The 20,473-nt window shown below is 47.9% G+C and overlaps 1 protein-coding gene across 6 annotated transcripts in view; it reads right to left on the reverse strand.

The window, feature by feature from the left end:
- The window catches only part of INPP4A (inositol polyphosphate-4-phosphatase type I A), a 146,699-nt gene that overhangs the window by 46,847 nt on the left and 79,379 nt on the right, over nucleotides 1-20,473 (reverse strand). For all 6 annotated transcript variants that reach the window (XM_081326593.1, XM_081326594.1, XM_081326596.1 and 3 more), the window contains one exon: nucleotides 2,660-2,790. In XM_081326593.1, coding sequence (XP_081182719.1) covers nucleotides 2,660-2,790 — 131 coding nt within the window. The remainder of the gene's footprint in view (nucleotides 1-2,659; nucleotides 2,791-20,473) is intronic.

A 20,473-nucleotide genomic window follows, 5' to 3' on the forward strand; every position in this document is an offset into this window, starting at 1 on the left:
CAAACTAGGTAATATCATTAGTGCTAGTGATTGTGCTTGTATTCACTGAATTGTTCATTGCAGTCATAGTTCATTCTCTGATGTTTTCCAAGCTTGAAATGCAATAGGAATATGGCCTATGGTTCTTTTCGCATTAAACAAGAGTTTCCAATATACCTTTTTGATGGAAAAATAAATGTAACTGATATGTTCAAAAAAGCAAATAGAGAAAATATACCATTAAGATACTGTTTTAGTGCTGTCTATAGAGCATTTTGGACTACAGACATGCAGAATATTTTTGTAAAACTGATGGTAAAAGCATGAAGATAATTTTAGAATACTTTAAGACTTTTTCAAAAAATATTCAGGACATAATAGCAATGCTACATCTTAAAGGCTTAAATATTTAGAGGATAAATGGAAAGATTTGCCAAATTTCATACTTTCAACTTAGTCCTTTAAAAGAAGTGTGAAAATGTTTGAATGCTGACTAATAAAGGACATACAAAAAAATAACACTTTTTTGCTGTGAATCCTAATTCTGTAAAAGGGCATACCATTTTATTGTCATTTATTTGGAAATGTTAACATTATAAAATGTTGGCTCTGGGATTTTACAGGATTAAAGCTTATGCAAACAAATCATTTCTTTGCCACAATACTCATCCATCCTTGATGTGTTGCTTTTAAGGTTCATTCTGCAAAGCCTTTCCATCTCTTGATTTTCCTTTGTTATTGCTGCTTTCCCTTATTTTAGGATAAATATTTTCATCAACCTGGCAAAAGCTATCAATTTGGAGATGTGCCTTCTCTGCCACAGCCCCTGCCCCTGGAATATTCTCCCTTAAGATAGCAGGATGACCTCAACCCTCTTGGCTTTTTGTAAGGTCATGAATACTTGGTTGTAAGCCCGGGATCTAGGGCCCCGAGTATGGTAGGGTTCTGGCTGTATTTGGCTCTATAGTAATAGTGTTCCTTGGTGCCATATATATTTATTTTGTATTCTTTTAATTCTGTTAAATTGTTTTAAGTCATATGATGCATGTCACCCTATCCTTTAGAGGTAGATAGCTATCAAACTCAAATAAATAAAATTTGAAAATACCTTCAGAATCACCAGTTAAATGACAAATCAGACCTGACATCCATCACTTTGTATAATTAATGGCTAAATATCAAGGACAACATAGACTCAGGTCTATATATATTGGGACAATGATGGAGGCTTGGGAATATTCAGCCCCATTCCAATATTTTGTGTTCAATTAGAAGACTTTAAATTAGGCCTTGCCTAGATGAGAAGTTACCAATAGAAACACTTTTGTCAAAGTCCTCGAATTAAAGCTGAGTCTTCACTGCTCTCACATCATGGGTGTTTAATTTCAAATTCAGTGTAGTGGTATACATAGGCCAGATACCAAAAAACATTGTCCCAGTATATACAAACCAGACTTTTTAAAATCTGGACTTTTATTGCAACAGCAAAAGAGCCACATTAATGGCAAGTCCAAATCACTCCTTACAGTTACAGTATTTTGTCCAACCATTTCTTCTTCAACTGCGCTCCAATACCGGAAGTGGCCTTAATGGGCAAAGTGTGTTTAAAAACTGGCAGTATAATGAAAAGTAGTAGACTTTATTATAATGTTCAGCATCCCTTACTTGTATTCCTCTTTTCTTAAGTAAAATTGAAGAAGTCCAATATTGTAAAGACATTCATGTAACTGTTCCTGCTCTATCTAGTTTAGCAGAAAGGTGTTGTTGTTTAAAGATTAGAATTTCATGCAAAAAAAATAAGAAAATGCAATTTAAAAAAGTAAAACAAATTGTTTATTTATTTTAAAAAGGCACAATTTTTGTAAGCTACAAATCCCAGTATGATTCATAGCGCTCTTTCTGTTCTTCCTCCACCTTAACAGACTCATTTCTGATTTATTTTTGACATAAAGATATCTGCTGTTGTTTTGCTTTTAATGGCATTTCAAAATGTTTTAGTGATTTTTTTTGTAGCAACTAGATCCATTACTATTTTACTTTGTGCTTATATTTTATTTATTTTTATTTTATTTTTATTTTAATTCCATTTATATCCCGCCCTTCTCCGAAGACTCAGGGCGGCTTACAAGCTTAGCAGTAGCCTTCATTCTGTGTATATGCCTGCTTATTAGGGCTTTCACACACCCCCTAAGCGGCATTATTACAAAGTCAGCTTATTGCCCCCAACAATCTGGGTCCTCATTTTACCTACCTCAGAAGGATGGAAGGCTGAGTCAGCCTTGAGCCTGGTGGGATGCGAACCTGCACTAATTGCAGGCAGCTGGTGTTACTTAAGGAGGCATTAGCCCACTGCTCCACCAAGGCTCTGCCTTTTATTCATACTGAATGCATAAACTGCCCTTGTATTTATAGAATTATTCTTCTATATCCACTTCCAATCTTCCTGGACAAAGAAAACTAGTATGGATGGCATGGATAGTAAACAAGATTCCACATTCCTTCTTATACCCATCCTGCTGAAACCAAATGATATAAGTAAACAGAAAAATTACTATGAATGTATGCAATTGTGTCTGTATGAAGAGTACAGTTAAACAGCAATCTTCTTCTAACAAAAAGGCAACATTATCTACAGCTGGTGATTTTGAAACCATCATAAAAATAGGTCTGAAATATTTACCTTTATACTGATGAAGATTTGTCAAGTTGTCCTGATAGGTCAGAATAATTGTTTGGTACTGAGTGACTATTTGCCGACGAAGACTTTCCCAGCAAGGGGACAGCTCTCCCAGTTCTTCAAGTTCACAAATCCTACCAAAACAGCCAAAGACAAAGAAATACTATTAGATCAGTGTTCCGTGCGCCTTTGGCGTCTAGTCATGCCAGCCACATGACCATGGAGACGTCCTCAAACAAGCACTGGCTCTTCGGCTTTTAAACGGAGATGAGCACCAGCCCCTAGAGTCGGAAACGACTAGCACGCATGTGTGGGGGAACCTTTACCTTTACCTTATACTAAATGAAAATCAATATATCTTAATCACCTTTTAAAATTACCTATTCAAGCCTAGCCCTGAATTATTTAAACATTTTATTTTAATTAAATACATTTTGAGCTTTTTTGAAGCATATGTTAAAGCCCCATTATTCTCATAAATATTTTTCATAAATTACTTTGTCCTTACATGGAAAAAGGTCAAATATTAATCACGTTCATATCCTTAACTGTTTAATTATTACATTTTCCAGTATTAAGTGGAACTGATGGATATCAAGTGAAATTTCTGACAAGTTCCCATGCCATTAACAGCTTTAGAACAGAATTTAGTCAAGCAAAATTTTCTAAATGTGGAAATACAATGATGGGAGAAGATGCTTCTGCCTTATTTTCATTTCTTGTATAAGGATGGGGGAATTCCTTCTAATATTTGAAAACTGGTTATCTCCATTTGTAAACACTGAATAGCACAAATGCAATAAAACCTTCAGAAGAACTGGCAATATCTCTACCTTCATTAAGGAGATGAAATACATATGTCATGATTCCGATAAATGAGACAGTTCAAACAAAATGCAGGCATTGACAACATAGCTTTTTTTCTAAATATGTGAAGTAGAATTAGGCCTAAAAGCATTTATAGGATTTTCAAATTATGTTTTCACATTTCCAAACATATACTCACAAGCCAAATAAGAAACAATACAATGTTTTTATAAATGTGTTTAACTTACAAAGTAGGTAATTTTGTAAGTTTTTTGTAAATGTTGCTTTTTCTGCCAGAGTGTGAATTCCAATGTAAACACAAATAATAGATGCATAGGTAATAACATACATATAGTAACATCACAACTATTTAATAGAAAAAGGGTTACACAAAAAATGCAATACATGGTTTCTACTTGTACTTTTATTTATTTATCATATTTATATGGCTGCCATCTCACATATCTCTTTTGTACCATATTGCAAAATTCTGGGGGGGAAAAGGATTTCGATACACGTGTCAAATACAGGTTTGAAAAGCTCAGACTGGGCAGCTTCATATAAAAATTAAAATCAAATGGATTTTCCCATCCTTTCTATTCTACAATAGATTAACTATTAAAGTCTCTATAATTCTTATATCCTAATTAAATAGTATTCTGTTCGCTTATTTTAAAACACTTCTGTCAAATGTCTATGGAGATTCTCAGTCATCCAGGTCATGGTTGTCCCAAAGGTGCTTTTTCAAGAGGCAACTGGACTTTCTTGTTTTTCTTTGAAGACATTTCATTTCTCATCCAAGAAGCTTCTTCAGCTCTGACTGGATAGTAGGGAATGGAAGGATTTATATTCCTTGCAGACAACTGATCATTTGAATCTTTTAGAGAGTTGTTGAAGCCACTGTGTCTTCAGGATCACCTGAGTGGTACAAATGGGTGTGGAGCCTTCTTGGAACTGCTGAAAGGACTGTGTTGTAGACTGGAGATAGATGATGTACCCCTCTCCCTCTGTTGAGAGAGGGCTGTTCAATTTGACATAGATGGCCTCTTTGACCCACCTTTTAGAAGTCCATCGGCATTTAAAATGCTGGAACAGGATTTGGGACATTTTTTCTCCTGTTCCCGTGACCTCCCTATGATGTTCCGGAAGGAGTCTAGGACAGGCCGTGGTGAGAGGGCGGCTCTGGACTGGCTATCAATCCCCTGCTGGTGTGAGAGACTAGCAAGGTGGACTTTTGCTTCCCCAGCAACGCTGCCCTTATCCATCCCAGGCTGGATTTCATGGCTAGGTGAGAGGACAGTCATGGGCTCTTGTCTGGACCGGCTCAGGTGAGAGCAGAGCCGGACTGGCAGACTGCTGGATGAAGACACGTTCCGGACTTAATGTTTTTTTTACATCTGAACTAACATCTCATCAGCTTAACAACTTTTGACCCCATTTGTGAACAATGGCTCATATGGACAGTTCCATCTTATGGCTCGCGTACAGTACTCTGGATCGGACTTGTGCGCCCTCAGAGGGGTTTCTCCCTCCTGGATACGACCAGCCTTCTTTTCTAACATTCCCCTTGATGACGGACCCAATTGCCGGGGTTCCGAGAGGTGGCTGGGCTTAACTAGGGGCCTCGAGTGGAGACGTGCTAAGAGGCCCCTGATAAAATTTTTAGCCGGTTATTTTAAAAGGTTAGGGAGGGGGAGGGAGGGGAGGGTAGGGAGGGAATCTTTAACCGGCACTCAGTCTGGACCTGTTAGAGGTCCTGACGGGACGGGGTCGGGGGGGGGTGGCTGCTGGTTCTGGGAATGTGGGGGTGGGGCTTCAAATCCCCACGGCGATAGGGAATGGCAGCAGGTGTTTGCGCGGAGGGCCATATAAACACCTGGGATTGCGCCCCCGCTATCTCCGAGCGGTGGCGCGCTCCGACCCTCCGGTTAGCACCCTCTTACCCGGGGATGAGGGTGATCAGGCCCCTGAGCTCAGGTTGGTCTATTTTAACGCTAGATCCGTAGTTAACAAAGCTCCCCTCATCCATGATCTGATCGAGGAGGAAGGTGCGGATCTAGCGTGCATCACGGAAACTTGGTTGGGTTCGGAGGGAGGGGTGCCTCTCACCGAGTTATGCCCGCCAGGTTTCCGGGTGCTGCACCAGCCACGGGCTCAGGGCAGGGGTGGTGGGGTGGCAGTGGTTATTCGGGAGACTTTGTGTCCCCGGGAGGCCACCATTGTCCAGATGGCCGGGAGCGAATCCCTCCGCTTGAGATGTGGTTCTCGGGTTCAGTTGGGTTTGTTGCTTACATACCTGGCGCCCAGCTGTGTGGCAACAGCCCTGCCTGAGCTGCTCGACACCCTCTCAGGGTTGGCGGTGAAGTTCCCCAGGCTTATAGTCCTGGGTGACTTCAACCTGCCGTCACTGGGAGGGTCGTCGGAGCTAGCTCGGGAGTTCATGGCTTCCATGACAGCCATGGGCCTGACCCAGGTTATTGAGGGCCCGACTCATGTGGGGGATCATACTCTCGACCTGGTATTCCTGTCTGGACAGTAGTTGGATGATCTGGGAGGGGGCTCCCCGTCCATCACCCCTCTGTCATGGTCAGATCACCACCTCCTGAGGCTGGTTTTCCGTCATGCCACCCCCCGCCGCTGGGCGGCGGAACCGACCAGGTGGTTCCGCCCCAGGCGCCTAATGGACCCGGATCGATTCCAGAGGGCGCTTGGGCCTATACCACAGGTCGGCAACCCGCGGCTCCGGAGCCGCATGCGGCTCTTTGAGCCGTCCCATGCGGCTCCCAGGCCTCCTCCCTCTTGAAAAAAAAAGTGGTACTAAAAAAACTTAATCAATTTAAACTTCTCACAAAAAAACTTGAAAAGTTTAAATTGATTGGTTGGTTTGTGGGACCACCCACAAACCGTTTGTGGGCTACCCACAAACCTTTGTTTTTTTACTGCACTTGGCAGAGTGGAGGAAGAGAGGAAGAAGTAAAACGTAAGTAGATCTGCTTCTTTCCCCCCCCGTTCCCTCTCGTCGCCGGGGCTTCGCCCGCCCACCCCCCCCTTGGCTCCTCTCGTCGCTGGGGCTGAGAGCCCCGGCAAGCGAAAGGCGCGCTTCGCCCGCCCGCCCCCCGTTGGCTCCTGTCGTCGCCGGGGCTGAGAGCCCCGCCGAGCGAAAGGCGCGCTTCACCCGCCCGCCCCCCGTTGGCTCCTCTCGTCGCCGGGGCTGAGAGCCCCGCCGAGCGAAAGGCGCACTTCACCCGCCCGCCCCCGTTGGCTCCTCTCGTCGCCGGGGCTGAGAGCCCCGCCGAGCGAAAGGCGCGCTTCACCCACCCGCCCCCGTTGGCTCCTCTCGTCGCCGGGGCTGAGAGCCCCGCCGAGCGAAAGGCGCGCTTCACCCGCCCGCCCCCGTTGGCTCCTCTCGTCGCCGGGGCTGACAGCCCCGCCGAGCGAAAGGCGCGCTTCACCCGCCCGCCCCCCGTTGGCTCCTCTCGTCGCCGGGGCTGAGAGCCCCGCCGAGCGAAAGGCGCACTTCACCCGCCCGCCCCCGTTGGCTCCTCTCGTCGCCGGGACTGAGAGCCCCGCCGAGCGAAAGGCGCGCTTCACCCGCCCGCCCCCCGTTGGCTCCTCTTGTCGCCGGGGCTGAGAGCCCCGCCGAGCGAAAGGCGCACTTCACCCGCCCGCCCCCGTTGGCTCCTCTCGTCGCCGGGGCTGAGAGCCCCGCCGAGCGAAAGGCGCGCTTCACCCACCCGCCCCCGTTGGCTCCTCTCGTCGCCGGGGCTGAGAGCCCCGCCGAGCGAAAGGCGCGCTTCACCCGCCCGCCCCCGTTGGCTCCTCTCGTCGCCGGGGCTGACAGCCCCGCCGAGCGAAAGGCGCGCTTCACCCGCCCGCCCCCCGTTGGCTCCTCTCCTCGCCGGGGCTGAGAGCCCCGCCGAGCGAAAGGCGCACTTCACCCGCCCGCCCCCCGTTGGCTCCTGTCGTCGCCGGGACTGAGAGCCCCGCCGAGCGAAAGGCGCGCTTCACCCGCCCGCCCCCGTTGGCTCCTCTCGTCGCCGGGGCTGAGAGCCCCGCCGAGCGAAAGGCGCGCTTCACCCGCCCGCCCCCCGTTGGCTCCTCTCGTCACCGGGGCTGAAAGCCCCGCCGAGCGAAAGGCGCGCTTCACCCGCCCGCCCCCGTTGGCTCCTCTCGTCGCCGGGAATGAGAGCCCCGCCGAGCGAAAGGCGCGCTTCACCCGCCCGCCCCCCGTTGGCTCCTCTCGTCGCCAGGGCTGAGAGCCCCGCCGAGCGAAAGGCGCGCTTCACCCGCCCGCCCCCCGTTGGCTCCTCTCGTCGCCGGGACTGAGAGCCCCGCCGAGCGAAAGGCGCGCTTCACCCGCCCGCCCCCGTTGGCTCCTCTCGTCGCCGGGGCTGAGAGCCCCGCCGAGCGAAAGGCGCGCTTCACCCGCCCGCCCCCCGTTGGCTCCTCTCGTCGCCGGGGCTGAGAGCCCCGCCGAGCGAAAGGCGCGCTTCACCCGCCCGCCCCCCGTTGGCTCCTCTCGTCGCCGGGGCTGTGCGTGCTTCCCCCCCTTCCCTCTCGTCGCCGGGGCTGTGCACGCTTCCCCCCCTTCCCTCTCGTCGCCGGGGCTGTGCGCGCTTCCCCCCTTCCCTCTCGTCGCTGGGGCTGTGCGCGCTTCCCCCCTTCCCTCTCGTCACCGGGGCTGTGCGTGGTTCCCCACCTTCCCTCTCGTCGCCGGGGCTGTGCGCGCTTCCCCACCTTCCCTCTCGTCGCCGGGGCTGTGCGCGCTTCCCCACCTTCCCTCTCGTCGCCGGGGCTTGCAAAACGGCGGATAGAGCCTCTGCCGGCAACGGAGGGTTGCAAAACGGCGGATCGAGCCTCTGCCAGCGGCAGAGGCTTCCAAAACGGCGGATCCGCTGCCGGCAGAGGCTGGATCCGCCGTTTTGCAAGCCTCCACCACCCCATTCTCTCAATGGGAGGCTTGCTTCGGCTGATTTTCTTTTGGCAGAGCCATCCATACTGGAGGTGGATGGGGGCAGGGCTGGTGCACGTTTTGCCTCTCTCGCCCGGTGGAGAAAAGGGGGCAGCGGGAGCCTCTGGGTGCCCAAGCCACGTCGGAGGGTCTCCAACCTGTGTGTGTGTGTGTGTGTGTGTGTGTGTGTGTGTGTGGCGGGGGGGAAAAATCAAATTGGATCTTTTTATTGATGTATCGTACTTTTATTGTGTCCCCCCAAACTCCCCCCCCACTTCCCAGAGCTGAATACAGGGTATTAACCGGCGGCGGAGGCTTGCAGAATGGCGGATCCAGCCTCTGTCGGCGGCGGAGGCTCGATCCGCCTGCAAGCCTCCGCCGCCAACAAAGGCTGGATCCGCCGTTCTGCAAGCCTCCGCCGCCGGTTAATACCCTGTATTCAGCTCTGGGAAGTGGGGGGGAGGGAGGGGGAGTTTGGGGGGAAGGGGAGGGGGAGCTCCACAGTGCAAAAATAAAGCCCTGCCGCTCTTCGCGTTGCTTGCCCGACTGGCTGTCACGGGACCGCACAGATCGCCTCGCTCCCACCAGCAGCTGATTCCTTCGAGCTCGATCCGCCATTCTGCAAGCGTGTCTGCCGGCAGAGGCTGGATCCGCCGTTTTGCAAGCCTCCGCCGCCCCATTCTCTCAATGGGAGGCTTGCTTCGGCTGCTTTTCTTTTGGCAGAGCCATCCATACTGGAGGTGGATGGGGGCAGGGCTGGTGCACGTTTTGCCTTGTTTTGCGCATGCGCGTGCGTGCATGCACGCGCGCGCACATTTTGCGGCTCCCACTTTTTTGTGTTTGTGACGGAACCGGTTCTGAGTGGCTCTTTGCCTTTTTCCGGTTGCCGACCCCTGGCCTATACCTATCACCCTTACCCACAGCCCAGTCGATGCTCTGGTGGAGGCCTGGGAAACGGCTGCCACCAGGGCACTTGACTGCGTTGTACCCATGCGACCTCTGACCCGGCGCAGATCCCGTTGGGCCCCATAGTTCTCTGTGGAGCTCCGGGAGATGAAGCGTCGGAGACGAGGCCTAGAGAGCGGTTGGAGATCCAGCCGATCCGAATCCGACCGACTGCAGTTAAGAACCTTTATAAGGTCTTATCTTGCGGCGATAAGGACGGCGAAGTCTAACTACTTTGCCGCCCTTATCGCGTCCGCAGATAATCGCCCAGCAGCCCTGTTTAGGGTGACTCGCTCCCTCCTTAACCAGGAGGTGAGAGAGGATCCCTTGCAGGGACGAGCCGAGGAGTTTAGTCATCATCTGGCGGACAAAATCGCTCGGATCCGGACCGGCCTGGACTCTGACTGGGCAGAGTCTGATGTGGAGGAATCAGGCGGTCTTGAGCACGTTATCTGGACTGAGTTCGACCCTGTTTCCCCTGATGATGTGGACAGGATCATGGGGAGACTGAGCACCACCACCTGTTTGTTGGATCTGTGCCCCTCCTGGCTAGCTTATGCGGCTCGGGAGGGAACACGAGGCTGGTTCCATGCAGTAATAACTGCTTCTCTGAAGGAGGGTGTCTTCCCTGCCGCCTTGAAGGAGGCGGTGGTGAGACCCCTTCTCAAGAAGCCTGCTTTGGACCCGGCTGCTTTAGACAACTACCGTCCAGTCTCCAACCTTCGCTTTCTGGCGAAGGTTGTTGAGAGTGTGGTGGCGCATCAGCTCCCTCTGTTCTGGGAGGAAACTGATTATCTGGACCCGTACCAATCGGGTTTCAGGCCCGGACACAGCACGGAGACGGCATTGGTCGCGCTGGTGAATGATCTCTGGAGGGCAAGGGACAGGGGTTGCTCCTCTGTCCTGGTCCTATTAGATCTCTCAGCGGCTTTCGATACCATCGACCATGGTATCCTGCTGCGGCGTCTCAGGGGGTTGGGAGTGGGAGGCACCGTTTTACGGTGGTTCTCCTCCTACCTCCAGGGCCGCTCGCAGTCGGTGTTGACGGGAGGGCAGAGATCCGCCCCGAGGCCTCTCATTTGTGGAGTCCCTCAGGGGTCGGTTCTCTCGCCTCTCCTGTTCAACATCTATATGAAGCCGCTGGGCGAGATCATTCGTGGCTTCGGGGTGGGGTATCACCAGTACGCTGATGATACCCAACTTTTTCTTTTCACCCCGAACCAACCCAGCGATGCCCTCTCCGTGATGTCCCGGTGCCTGGAGGCGGTTCAGGTCTGGATGGGGAGAAACAGGCTTCGTCTCAATCCCGCCAAGACTGAGTGGCTGTGCATATCGGCATCTTGGGTTAACCAAGTTATTCCACCTCTAACGATGGGGGGTGAGGTGTTACCCCCCCGTTGATAGGGCTCGCAACTTGGGCGTCCTCCTGGACTCACGGCTCAATTTTGAAGATCACATAGGAGCCGTGACCAGGGGGGCTTTTGCACAGGTTCGCCTGGTGCGCCAGTTGCGTCCCTATCTGGACCGAGACGCCCTACGCACAGTTACTCATGCGCTTGTGACCTCCCGTTTGGACTACTGTAACGCTCTCTACATGGGGCTGCCCTTGAAGACCACTCGGAGGCTTCAACTGGTGCAGAATGCGGCCGCGCGAGTTGTAATGGGGGTCTCCCGATACTCCCATGTTACACCTCTACTCCGCGAGCTGCATTGGCTTCCGGTTGCCCTCCGGGTGAAATTCAAGGTGCTGGTTATCACCTATAAAGCCCTACATGGCCTGGGTCCGGGGTATTTGAGGGAACACCTGCTGCCGGCATCAAACGCCCTTCGCCCAGTGCGCTCCCACAGGGAGGGTCTGCTCAGGGTCCCGCCGGTAAGAGATTGCCGGCGGGTGAGACCCAGGGATAGGGCCTTCTCAGTGGGGGCGCCTGCCCTCTGGAACCAGCTGCCGGTGGAGTTGAGGACTGCTCCCGACCTCCGATCATTCCGCCGGGGCCTGAAGACCTGGCTCTTTGAGCTCTCGGGCCCAGGCTGAGGAGATATTCATTCTAATTGGGGTTTTTTAATAGTACAGGGTTGATTTAATATTTTTTAAATTGGGTTTTAACTTTTGTATAGTTGTTTTTTAACTCCCTGTAAACCGCCCTGAGTCCTCAGGGAAAGGGCGGTATATAAATGCAATAAATAATAATAATAATAATAATAATAAAAGACAAAAGCCACTCTTTTGAAGAAAGCAAAGTCCACATTTTGGAAAGAGACGACCACTGGTTTGAAAAAGGGGTCAATCTATGTCAAAATTAAACAGCCCTCTTTCAACAGAGGGGGAGGCATATGACATCATCTATCTCCAGTCTACAACACAGTCCTTTCAGCAGTTGCAAGAAGGCTCCACACCCATTTGCACTAGTCAGGTGACCCTGGGGATCAGATAAATCTCAACAACTCTCTAAAATAATGCAAATGACAAGCTGTCTGCAAGGAATATAAATCCTTCCCTTCCCCACCATCCAGTCAAAGCTGAAGAAGCTTCTTAGATAAGAAGCAAAAAGTCTTCAAAGAAAAACAAGAAAGACCAGTTGCCTCTTGAAAAAGCACCTTTGGGACATTTCTGTCAAATGTATCACCAAATTACTGATACCTCACGTATACATTGCTAGCTATAAGTGTACAGGGCCAAATGGAGAATTGTAGTGCTGACATCATATCACAATTTATAGCTATCTATGGCATAATGTACTAATACAGTCCATTACACCACCAGAAACAAACAATATAATGTTGGATCTATTTCTCAAATTCCTGGCCAGCTTCTTCAAAACACTTTTTTAATTTCCCAGCCCACCTTCCTATTTCTGTTCTTTTACCAGGAAAATTTGGAGGAAACATTAGCAGCCAGCTATGCCTTGTCCCATCCCATCCCCCTGAAACTCCTCTCTCAGAATTAATTCATATACCGCATTTGTACTTCTACCTAGGCAACTTTTTCCCACCAGGCAGGAACAATTAAAAAGAAGACCCCACAGTCATGATTACCATGTCTGGAAGACACTCTAGTGGCAATATGACTTGGGTCAAATAAACACTGGAAATGGTTTGTAAAACCAACAGACTGCTATACAGTATGATTACAATTTCTAAAACTTGGGAATTCAATGGCAATTTTCCTATTGAATTGCTTGCTACTAATTCTAAATCCAAAGCATTGTGGATTAAAAGTACAAGTTTTGTGTAAACTACTGAAAAATATTACTTTTTACTGAAGTGATTTCAAGTTCAACTATTCTCTTCTTCTCAACTAATCTCTCCCATTTTCTTTTTGTTTTCTTTCAAAATATATCAATTTGTAAATACCAGATATACCAAATATGGAAGATTTTGCAACATATTTTCCCTACATAATTTTTATTTCCAGAGAAAGCTGTGTTGGTTCACTGCAGTTCCTGGAATTTATATCCATACTTTTAGCATTTGGAAAATTATATCTATATTTCAACTAACTATAGAATAAAAATAAACAGTGCTGAGATTGCTCATATAACATAAACGGGCATGCTTTACCAACAACAGTGGATCAGACTTCCAATTCATTCACGGATCTTATTGGGTGAGCAGAGTTTAGACTTCTCTCAACTCAATCTAATTGAGTCAGTCAATCATTGCTTCCTAGCTCAGTCTAATCAAAGTCCATGCTGGCTGAGAATTTGGGGAACTGAAGCCACACGTGTCTGAACAAACATTAGATTGGGAAATGCTGAATTAAACAAAATGGCAAGGGTAGAAAAAGTTAAATGAATATACCAAGAAAAATTATTTGTCCAATTTGCAGCAGAAATAATGCACTAAGTATTTGATGGTTAATCACAAATAATAGAAAAATAATGAATGGTATAGCATATGACATCCCAATTTCCTGTAATGCCCACACAGATCCTTCTATGTATGTTCTACGTTGACCTATCTATGTATATCTGCTAATGTTATCCTGAAACTGCTCTATTGGGAAGTTCTAATCTTGGCAAGGCCTAATTTAAAGTCTTCTGATTGAATGCAAATTATTGAACTGAATATTCCCAGACCTCCATTAGAAGGCAAAAGCCTTCTAATGACTACATGAATTACATTGCAATAATGAATGACAGAACCAGATGACATTTACAGACATCACAGTTTGAAATACAAAAAAATAATTTTTCAACTAAAACACATAAGGCCAGGATTCTGAGACAAAAAGGACTTCAGAAAACTGAGTAATTTATCATTAAAAATTTATCTCAAGTCTGAAGTTGCTTTTTATACATGTAGCGGAGTTAGGGTGAGAATGGGGCCAGCTGAGAGGCTTTGCAGGTGCCCTGCCAATTAGGCAGGAAGATGAAGAGCTCCGGCATCTGCCATGGGTCTGGCGGCAGGGCGTGGCTTGGAGGAGGGAAGAAAAAGGAGGAGGAAGCCGATAGAAGGGAGGAAGAGAGAAGGCTTGGTGGAGCTTGCCATTCTGAGCCAGCTGATTGAAGAGAGAGTAAGAAGCTGGGGTTTTCACATTTGCTTTTTTTGCTTCGTTACAGGCAAGCCGGACGAAAGGGGGAGGGATAGAAAGAGTGAGAAGTAGTTGTTGGAGCCGTTTGCTGGAAGCAGGCCAGGCAGAGAGAGAGAGAGAGGGTGAGAGTGGCTGGTTGGAGCTGTTTGCTTGAAGCAGGCCAGGCAAAGAGAGAGAGGGGGGGGATGGGGAAAGATGAAGTTTTATTGTTTCTTTCTCTTTTGTTGTGGGCAGGCCAGACGAAGCTAGGGAGAGAGGGTAGTTTGGGGAGTTTTAATTCCTTTCCCTTGTTGGAGTAAGTTAGGCAGAGGGAGAGTTAGGGAAGAGTTTGACATACATCCTTTAGTGGGAGGTAAGGGATTTTTTTCTTCATAGGATCAGCTGGGGGAGATAAAAAGGGATTACATGGAGTGAGGTCAGAGAGGGGCAAGGAGAGCGGACATGGGAGGCCTCTGCCATCACCAGAGATTTGTTGCCATCGTTCTAGGCAAATTGTTGTCATCAAAGATGGATTAACATCGTCCTGGGCAAGTTGCTGTCACCAGAGACTGACTGCCATCGTTCTGGGCAAGTTGTTGCCACCAGAGACTGGTTACCATTGCTTTAGGCAAATTGTTGTCACCAGAGACTGACCGCCATGGTTCTAGGCAAGTTGCCATCACCAGAGGCTGATTAACATTGTTCTGGGCAAGTTGTTGTCATTAGAGATTGATTACCATCTTCCCTGTAAGTTCTTATTGCCTTAGATCAACTATCATCATCCCAAGTGAGCCACTGTTGAGAGAGAGAGCGGCCATCACCGCCCCATGTGTGTGGCTGCCGATCATGACTGAATACCACGTTACATGCCCTGTTAGGCAGAGGCTTCCAACGTGAGAGACCTCTTTGGGCTGGTGGCCACTTGGAGGGAAGGTCAGGAGACCCTGGACTTAAGCGGTCCCTACGGAGGTGGCGCTACATGTGGGGGCTCATCCGGGATTTCCTGTCCGGTCTTCCCCTTTGGAGGGGGGGGTCAAGTGGTCTCACGTAGGGTTATGAGGTGAACAAAATGGACCTGACCACCATTACTAAGTGGTGTGAGGACCAGAATAGTGAGATAAAGTCGAGTATAGTAATTGATGTCCCTGGTGATGTTTGGCCAGAAGAGCAAATTCTACAGACATTGAGGACTCTTGTCCCGGACCAGAGGGTATATGTGGTGGACATAAGGGTGGACCGGGACATTGCCCACTTCTATGTTCTGTTGGAGTGGAAGAAAAATGTTCCGGAGTGCTTTCAGGTTGAGAGCCTTCAATGGACTGAGGATATTAGGGCAGGGGTGACAGTCCCAACTGTTTGGGCCACGTTCTTGGCTAAACCATTGGGCCAGAAAAGGGAGACACGTGCTTCGTTTACTGTAGGGGCACCAGAGGCAGAGTTTGTGCAGGGTAGGGGAAGTCTGATCTCCATACAAAACTTGACTGGCAATTAGTGTGTGGGGGCAGGGTATAAGAAACTACGTATTTTCTCAGGGATGCAACCAGTACCAGAGGGGGAAGAAGAATGTGAAACCTGGATGGAGCAGGCAGTACAACCAGTTGAAGAATGGGATATACCAGATGCACAAAAAAGCAGAGTGTCAGAGAAAGCTTAAAGGGCCCTGCTGCAGAAGCTATCAGAAGTCTAACATTGAGCTGAGGGCATTTTACTATGCGCGACTACCTCTCCCTATTGCATGACAAATTTGGGTCTGCCAAAACAGTTTTCAGCTTACTGTTTCACTTTAATCATATGTATCAAAAGAGAGGTGAAAGGCTGTCTGAGTATATAAGATGATTGAACAAATTATTATATCAGGTTGTGGAAGGTGGGGTGGCTGGATCCAACTGAAGTGGAGCAAGCCTGGATGGAGCAACTTTCCCAGGGTGCTTTAGCCTTGGATCCAGTCTGGAATCAAATAAAGACTGAAGCCAAAGGGAACATTTGGGTGTATCATGAGCTCATAAGGAGAGTTAGGGCGACCAAGGTCGTAGAGGAGGCCAAAGAGGTCACAGCTGATTTATCATCAGGATGGTCCCCAGGCACCAGAGTGAGGAAGGGTGGAGAGGATGATGATCGACTGAGAACTATGCAAGCTCAGATATCAAATTTAACTAGGATGATGGCCTCGTAGACAGCAATGGGTTGTCCATCTCCAAATGGAGGTCGGGCCGGGCCAGCCAGTGGGGGGATGGGCCATTCTACCTCGGCTGATAATTTGGAAAGGTAGGTGATTTGTTACAACTGTGGTGGTGTAGGACATTATAGGCGTACTTGTACAAAACTGTATAGAAGTTCAGGATAGTTGGGAAAACTATTGAGGGCCCCAGTGAGGGAGCCAACTGGGTGCCCGGTAATATCAGCTAGCTCCAATCAAAGGGATGACCGAGGGCAGGTTTGGGTGCCAACTCTTGGGAGTGGGCTTCCCCTAAAGTCCCCATTGGTGATAGGGGTGATGGGAGCATCATCCTTAGCAAGGGACCGCCATATCATAGAACCTTCTGAAGTCAGAGCGACAGGGCCCCAGCAACAGTCTTTGGGGACTCAAGTACGGACTGTTGAACCAGATGCTGTGCTTCTCACTGCCAAAATTCCTAAACAGCTGGTGGGCCGATGGTGTCAGTACAAGTGGAGGGTATTTATACAAGGGCCCTGTCATTAGAAAAATGCCAATTTTATCAACCATCTGTTATATATTTGGGTCATGTTGTTTCTGCAGACGGGGTATCAACTGACCTTGCTAAGCTTGAGGCTGTTGTTTCCTGGCCTAGGCCTCAAAATGTGGCTGAATTGCAATCGTTTTTGGGGTTCTGCTCATACTATCAGAGGTTTGTTGAAGTGTTCGCAAAGATAGCTCGTCCTCTTAATGATTTGTTAAAGAATGAAGAGGTAGAGGATGCCTCAGGTTGTCTGAATCAGACCATTCAAAATAAGGGACCCAGGAAGTCTCGAGAATCTATTCAGCGGAGTTGACTGAGCAGTGTGAATAAGCCTTTGACCAGCTGAAATGGAGGCTTACAAATGCCCCCATCTTGGCTTATGCAGATCCTAGCCGGCCATACGAACTGCATGATGCTAGTCGGGATGTTCTTGGGGGGGTACTGTATCAGGAACATGACAAACATCTGAAGCCCATTGCATACGTCAGTAGGGGCCTAACTTTAGCTGAAAAGAACTACCCCACCCATAAGCTGGAATTTTTGGCACTTAAGTTGGCGGTGGTAGATAGATTGAAGGACTATCTATATGGGGCAGAGTTCGAGGTTAAGTCAGACAACAACCCACTTACGTATCTGCTCACAACTGCAAAACTCAATGCCACAAGGCATCGGTGGGTAGCTGCCCTTTCCAGATTTAAGTTTAGCCTGAGATACCACCTGGGGGTGAGGAACAAGGATGTAGATGCCCTGTCGAGGAGACCTCATGATCCAGAGGCATATGTTGGAGAATGGGTCCGATTGACCTCTGATGGCATTCAAGTGCTGTATCAGGGGGTTGAGCACCAAGCTCGAGGAGTAATTGGGGTGGAAGCCGTAGGGGTCACTACTGCAGGTGTTCCTAAATTGTACTGTAACCCCATCCAAGTTAGGGTGGAGGGTATGTTTGTTCTGACTAAAAAAGACTTGAAAAGAGACCAGGCAGAAGACCCCCTTTGTGGCCTGTTTGAAAGAGCTTTAAAAAATGGTCAGTGAGAGGTTCTACTCACTGACCCATCAAAGGTAGCTCCGGTGCTGTATAAAGAGTGGGATCGCTTACAGCTTCGGCTATCTCAGTGTATACATTCCAACCAAGGTAGAGACTTTGAAAGCAGTTGAAACAACTGTTGGACATATTGGGCATCCAGAAGTCATGCACCACCCTCTATCACAGGGCTTTTCAACCTTTTCACCGATTGCATCACTTTTAGGATATGGCAATATTCGAGTACCATCTAGCAGGGTGTCAAAAACTTGATGACCAAAAAAAAAAAAAACCTGTTCAAAGTTGCAATTGCACTGAAATGACTTATGATCATTTTTCACACTTATGACCACCACCACCGATATTTTCCCTCTTCCATGTATTTATCAAACAAGGAAAAGCCTCCAGAGACAGAAAAGACAAGCTGCTGAGTGAACTAGCTTTAAAAGGTGCATTCCCCTTTAAGAATTAGCTACTGGCTAGAAAGGAAAATTAAGGAGCCAGCAGCCAGCACTTAAGAAAGAAAAAAAAAGTATTAAGTACTGGCTACCGACTAAGGCAGCCTCCCTTATAAGTAAAGGAATGCTACAGGCAAAATCCACTCAGGAAAAAATACTTCAAAATCTCTTGCAGAAAAACTTACAGCTAACAATAGCAGAGCAATAGAATCTAACATGAGACATCAGCCATCAGCCAAATAGAAATTGCCAAACACTCCAACACACTCCCCCCCCCAAAATTCTTTGGTCCCTCAAAGAGTAAGAAAGATAATTACAGAGAATCTGAGGTATCAGAATTTTGCCTGGCAGTGAGTATTACTTCTTCTGTGCTCTGGCCTAAGCCCTAGGGCATCGTATGTCAGTCTTTTAATTGGGTGTATCACCCTTCTTGGTCTCTGTACTTTGGGCTCGGCGATAATATGAGGGTCATACTCCCATGATTTTCCACCTCCAAGAGTCTCCGGGACTGGAGGCCCATGATCTAACTCTGGCAGTTGTGTAGCAGGTGGAATAACTGGGTCTATCTCTGTAGCCTCCTCTAGCCCTGGGGCCTCTGGAGCTAACAGTACTTCCTCTTGTCCCGACAGCTCCCCAGACTGCTCATCTGCCTCAGATTCTCTAAGGGCTTCCCCCCCATTCCCAAGCTTTAAGTATCGCCTCAGGGGCATTTGGTCTCAGCTGTTCAAGCCTCACCTCAACATCTAATGCAGGGGGGGGCTCCAATATCTTCCCATGACCACAACCAGCCCATACAGCTCTCTTCTTCAGAATCCTCCTTTTCTCCTTCCATGGGTGGATCGGGTTGTGCCCAGGTTTCTGGTGTCCTCCCTATTGAGCAAGGTTGAGTTGTTTTTGCAACAACTGGCTGGGGGACTCGTGTTGCCTCATTTAAAGGCAATAAATGGTTTCGATGTCATGCTTTCAATGGCCCTGAGCTCTGGTCAAATCCAATATACTAGCAATCCCTGTAACTTCTTGCTGACAATGTACAGCTGAGAGCCTCATCGATCTGCCAGTTTATGCTTCCCAGGGAGGCCCAGATTCCTCAGTAATACTTGCTTGCCAGATTGCAAATCCTGAACCCTTCCCTTCCCTCATAGTTCCTTTTATTTCTCTGCTCCTGGACCCCTGCAATGACTGAAGCCTTTTCATATGCCATCTTCAAGTTCTTCCTCAGCCTATCTACATAATTGTGATGTGACCTAAATGAGATCTCATCCATTGAAATGCCAAATGCTATATCTACTGGTAGTCGAGCCTCCCTACCAAACATCAGACTATATGGAGAATACCCAGTGGCATCAATTTTATATGTTATAAAAATGTTATATGCATGTACAGCGGTGGAAATATGCTGTGTCCAATGTTGCTTCTGTTCTGCAGTCAGCATCCCCAGCATGTCAAGAAGGGTACGATTAAACCTCTCAGGCTGTGGGTCTCCTTGTGGATGACAAGAGTACATGGTAGTGCAGTGGTCAGAATGCAGTACTACAAGCTACGTCTGCTGACTGCCAGCTGCCAGCACTTTGATTCTCACTGATCAAGGTTGACTCAGCCTTCCATCCTTCTGAGGTCAGTAAAATGAGGAAACAGATTGTTGAGGGCAATATGCTGATTCTGAAAAGCGCTTACAGAGGGCTCTAAAGCACTGTTAAGTGGTATATGAGTCTAAATATTATTGCTATTGCTACTGCTATAAGTGCCAGCCTGTACCTATGCTAACTGAAACAACACATATTTGCCTAAACAACAACAATAGTAGTTGCAGCTGCAAAATCTGGAAGAGTGCAACATACATCCTATTATTTTTTTCATTTATTTCACAATATTTACAACATGCCTATTCCTAGAGGACATTGGTTGGGAGGTGAATAACAAATCAAACATTTTTTAAAGGATATAAAATTCAAATAACAACATTAATGATGACTAGAGAAGCTTTGACTTGGTGAGATTTAATCCAGTCTTGTTTTTCCCATCCACACCCTCACCAACGTCAGGTACCAGTTTTACAACATCTTTGGCTCAGCTTGATGGGTAATATAAAACTGGGTATCAGCTCCATACTGATGACCTGGATCATAACTCTGATCTCTGAATCATAACTGATTTCTCCAGTCAGTCTCATGTATATATTAATTAACGTGGAGAAATAAGAACACTAAAATTCTCAACACTACAGTTTGCAAGGACTCAAAAAGTGATTCCCATGACTATGGATTGTTAGCCACCATTGAGGTAGGAACAAAACAATCACAAAATGGTGCCCTCAGTTTACAACTCTGAAAGCAATCCAAAGGATACCAAGGTCAATGGTATCAATGGTATTAAATACCATTAAAAGATCCAATACTACTCCCAACAAGGTTCCATCAAATGTC

The sequence above is a fragment of the Vipera berus genome (assembly GCF_964194415.1).
Source record: "Vipera berus genome assembly, chromosome: 4".
NCBI classification, from domain to species: Eukaryota; Metazoa; Chordata; class Lepidosauria; order Squamata; family Viperidae; genus Vipera; species Vipera berus.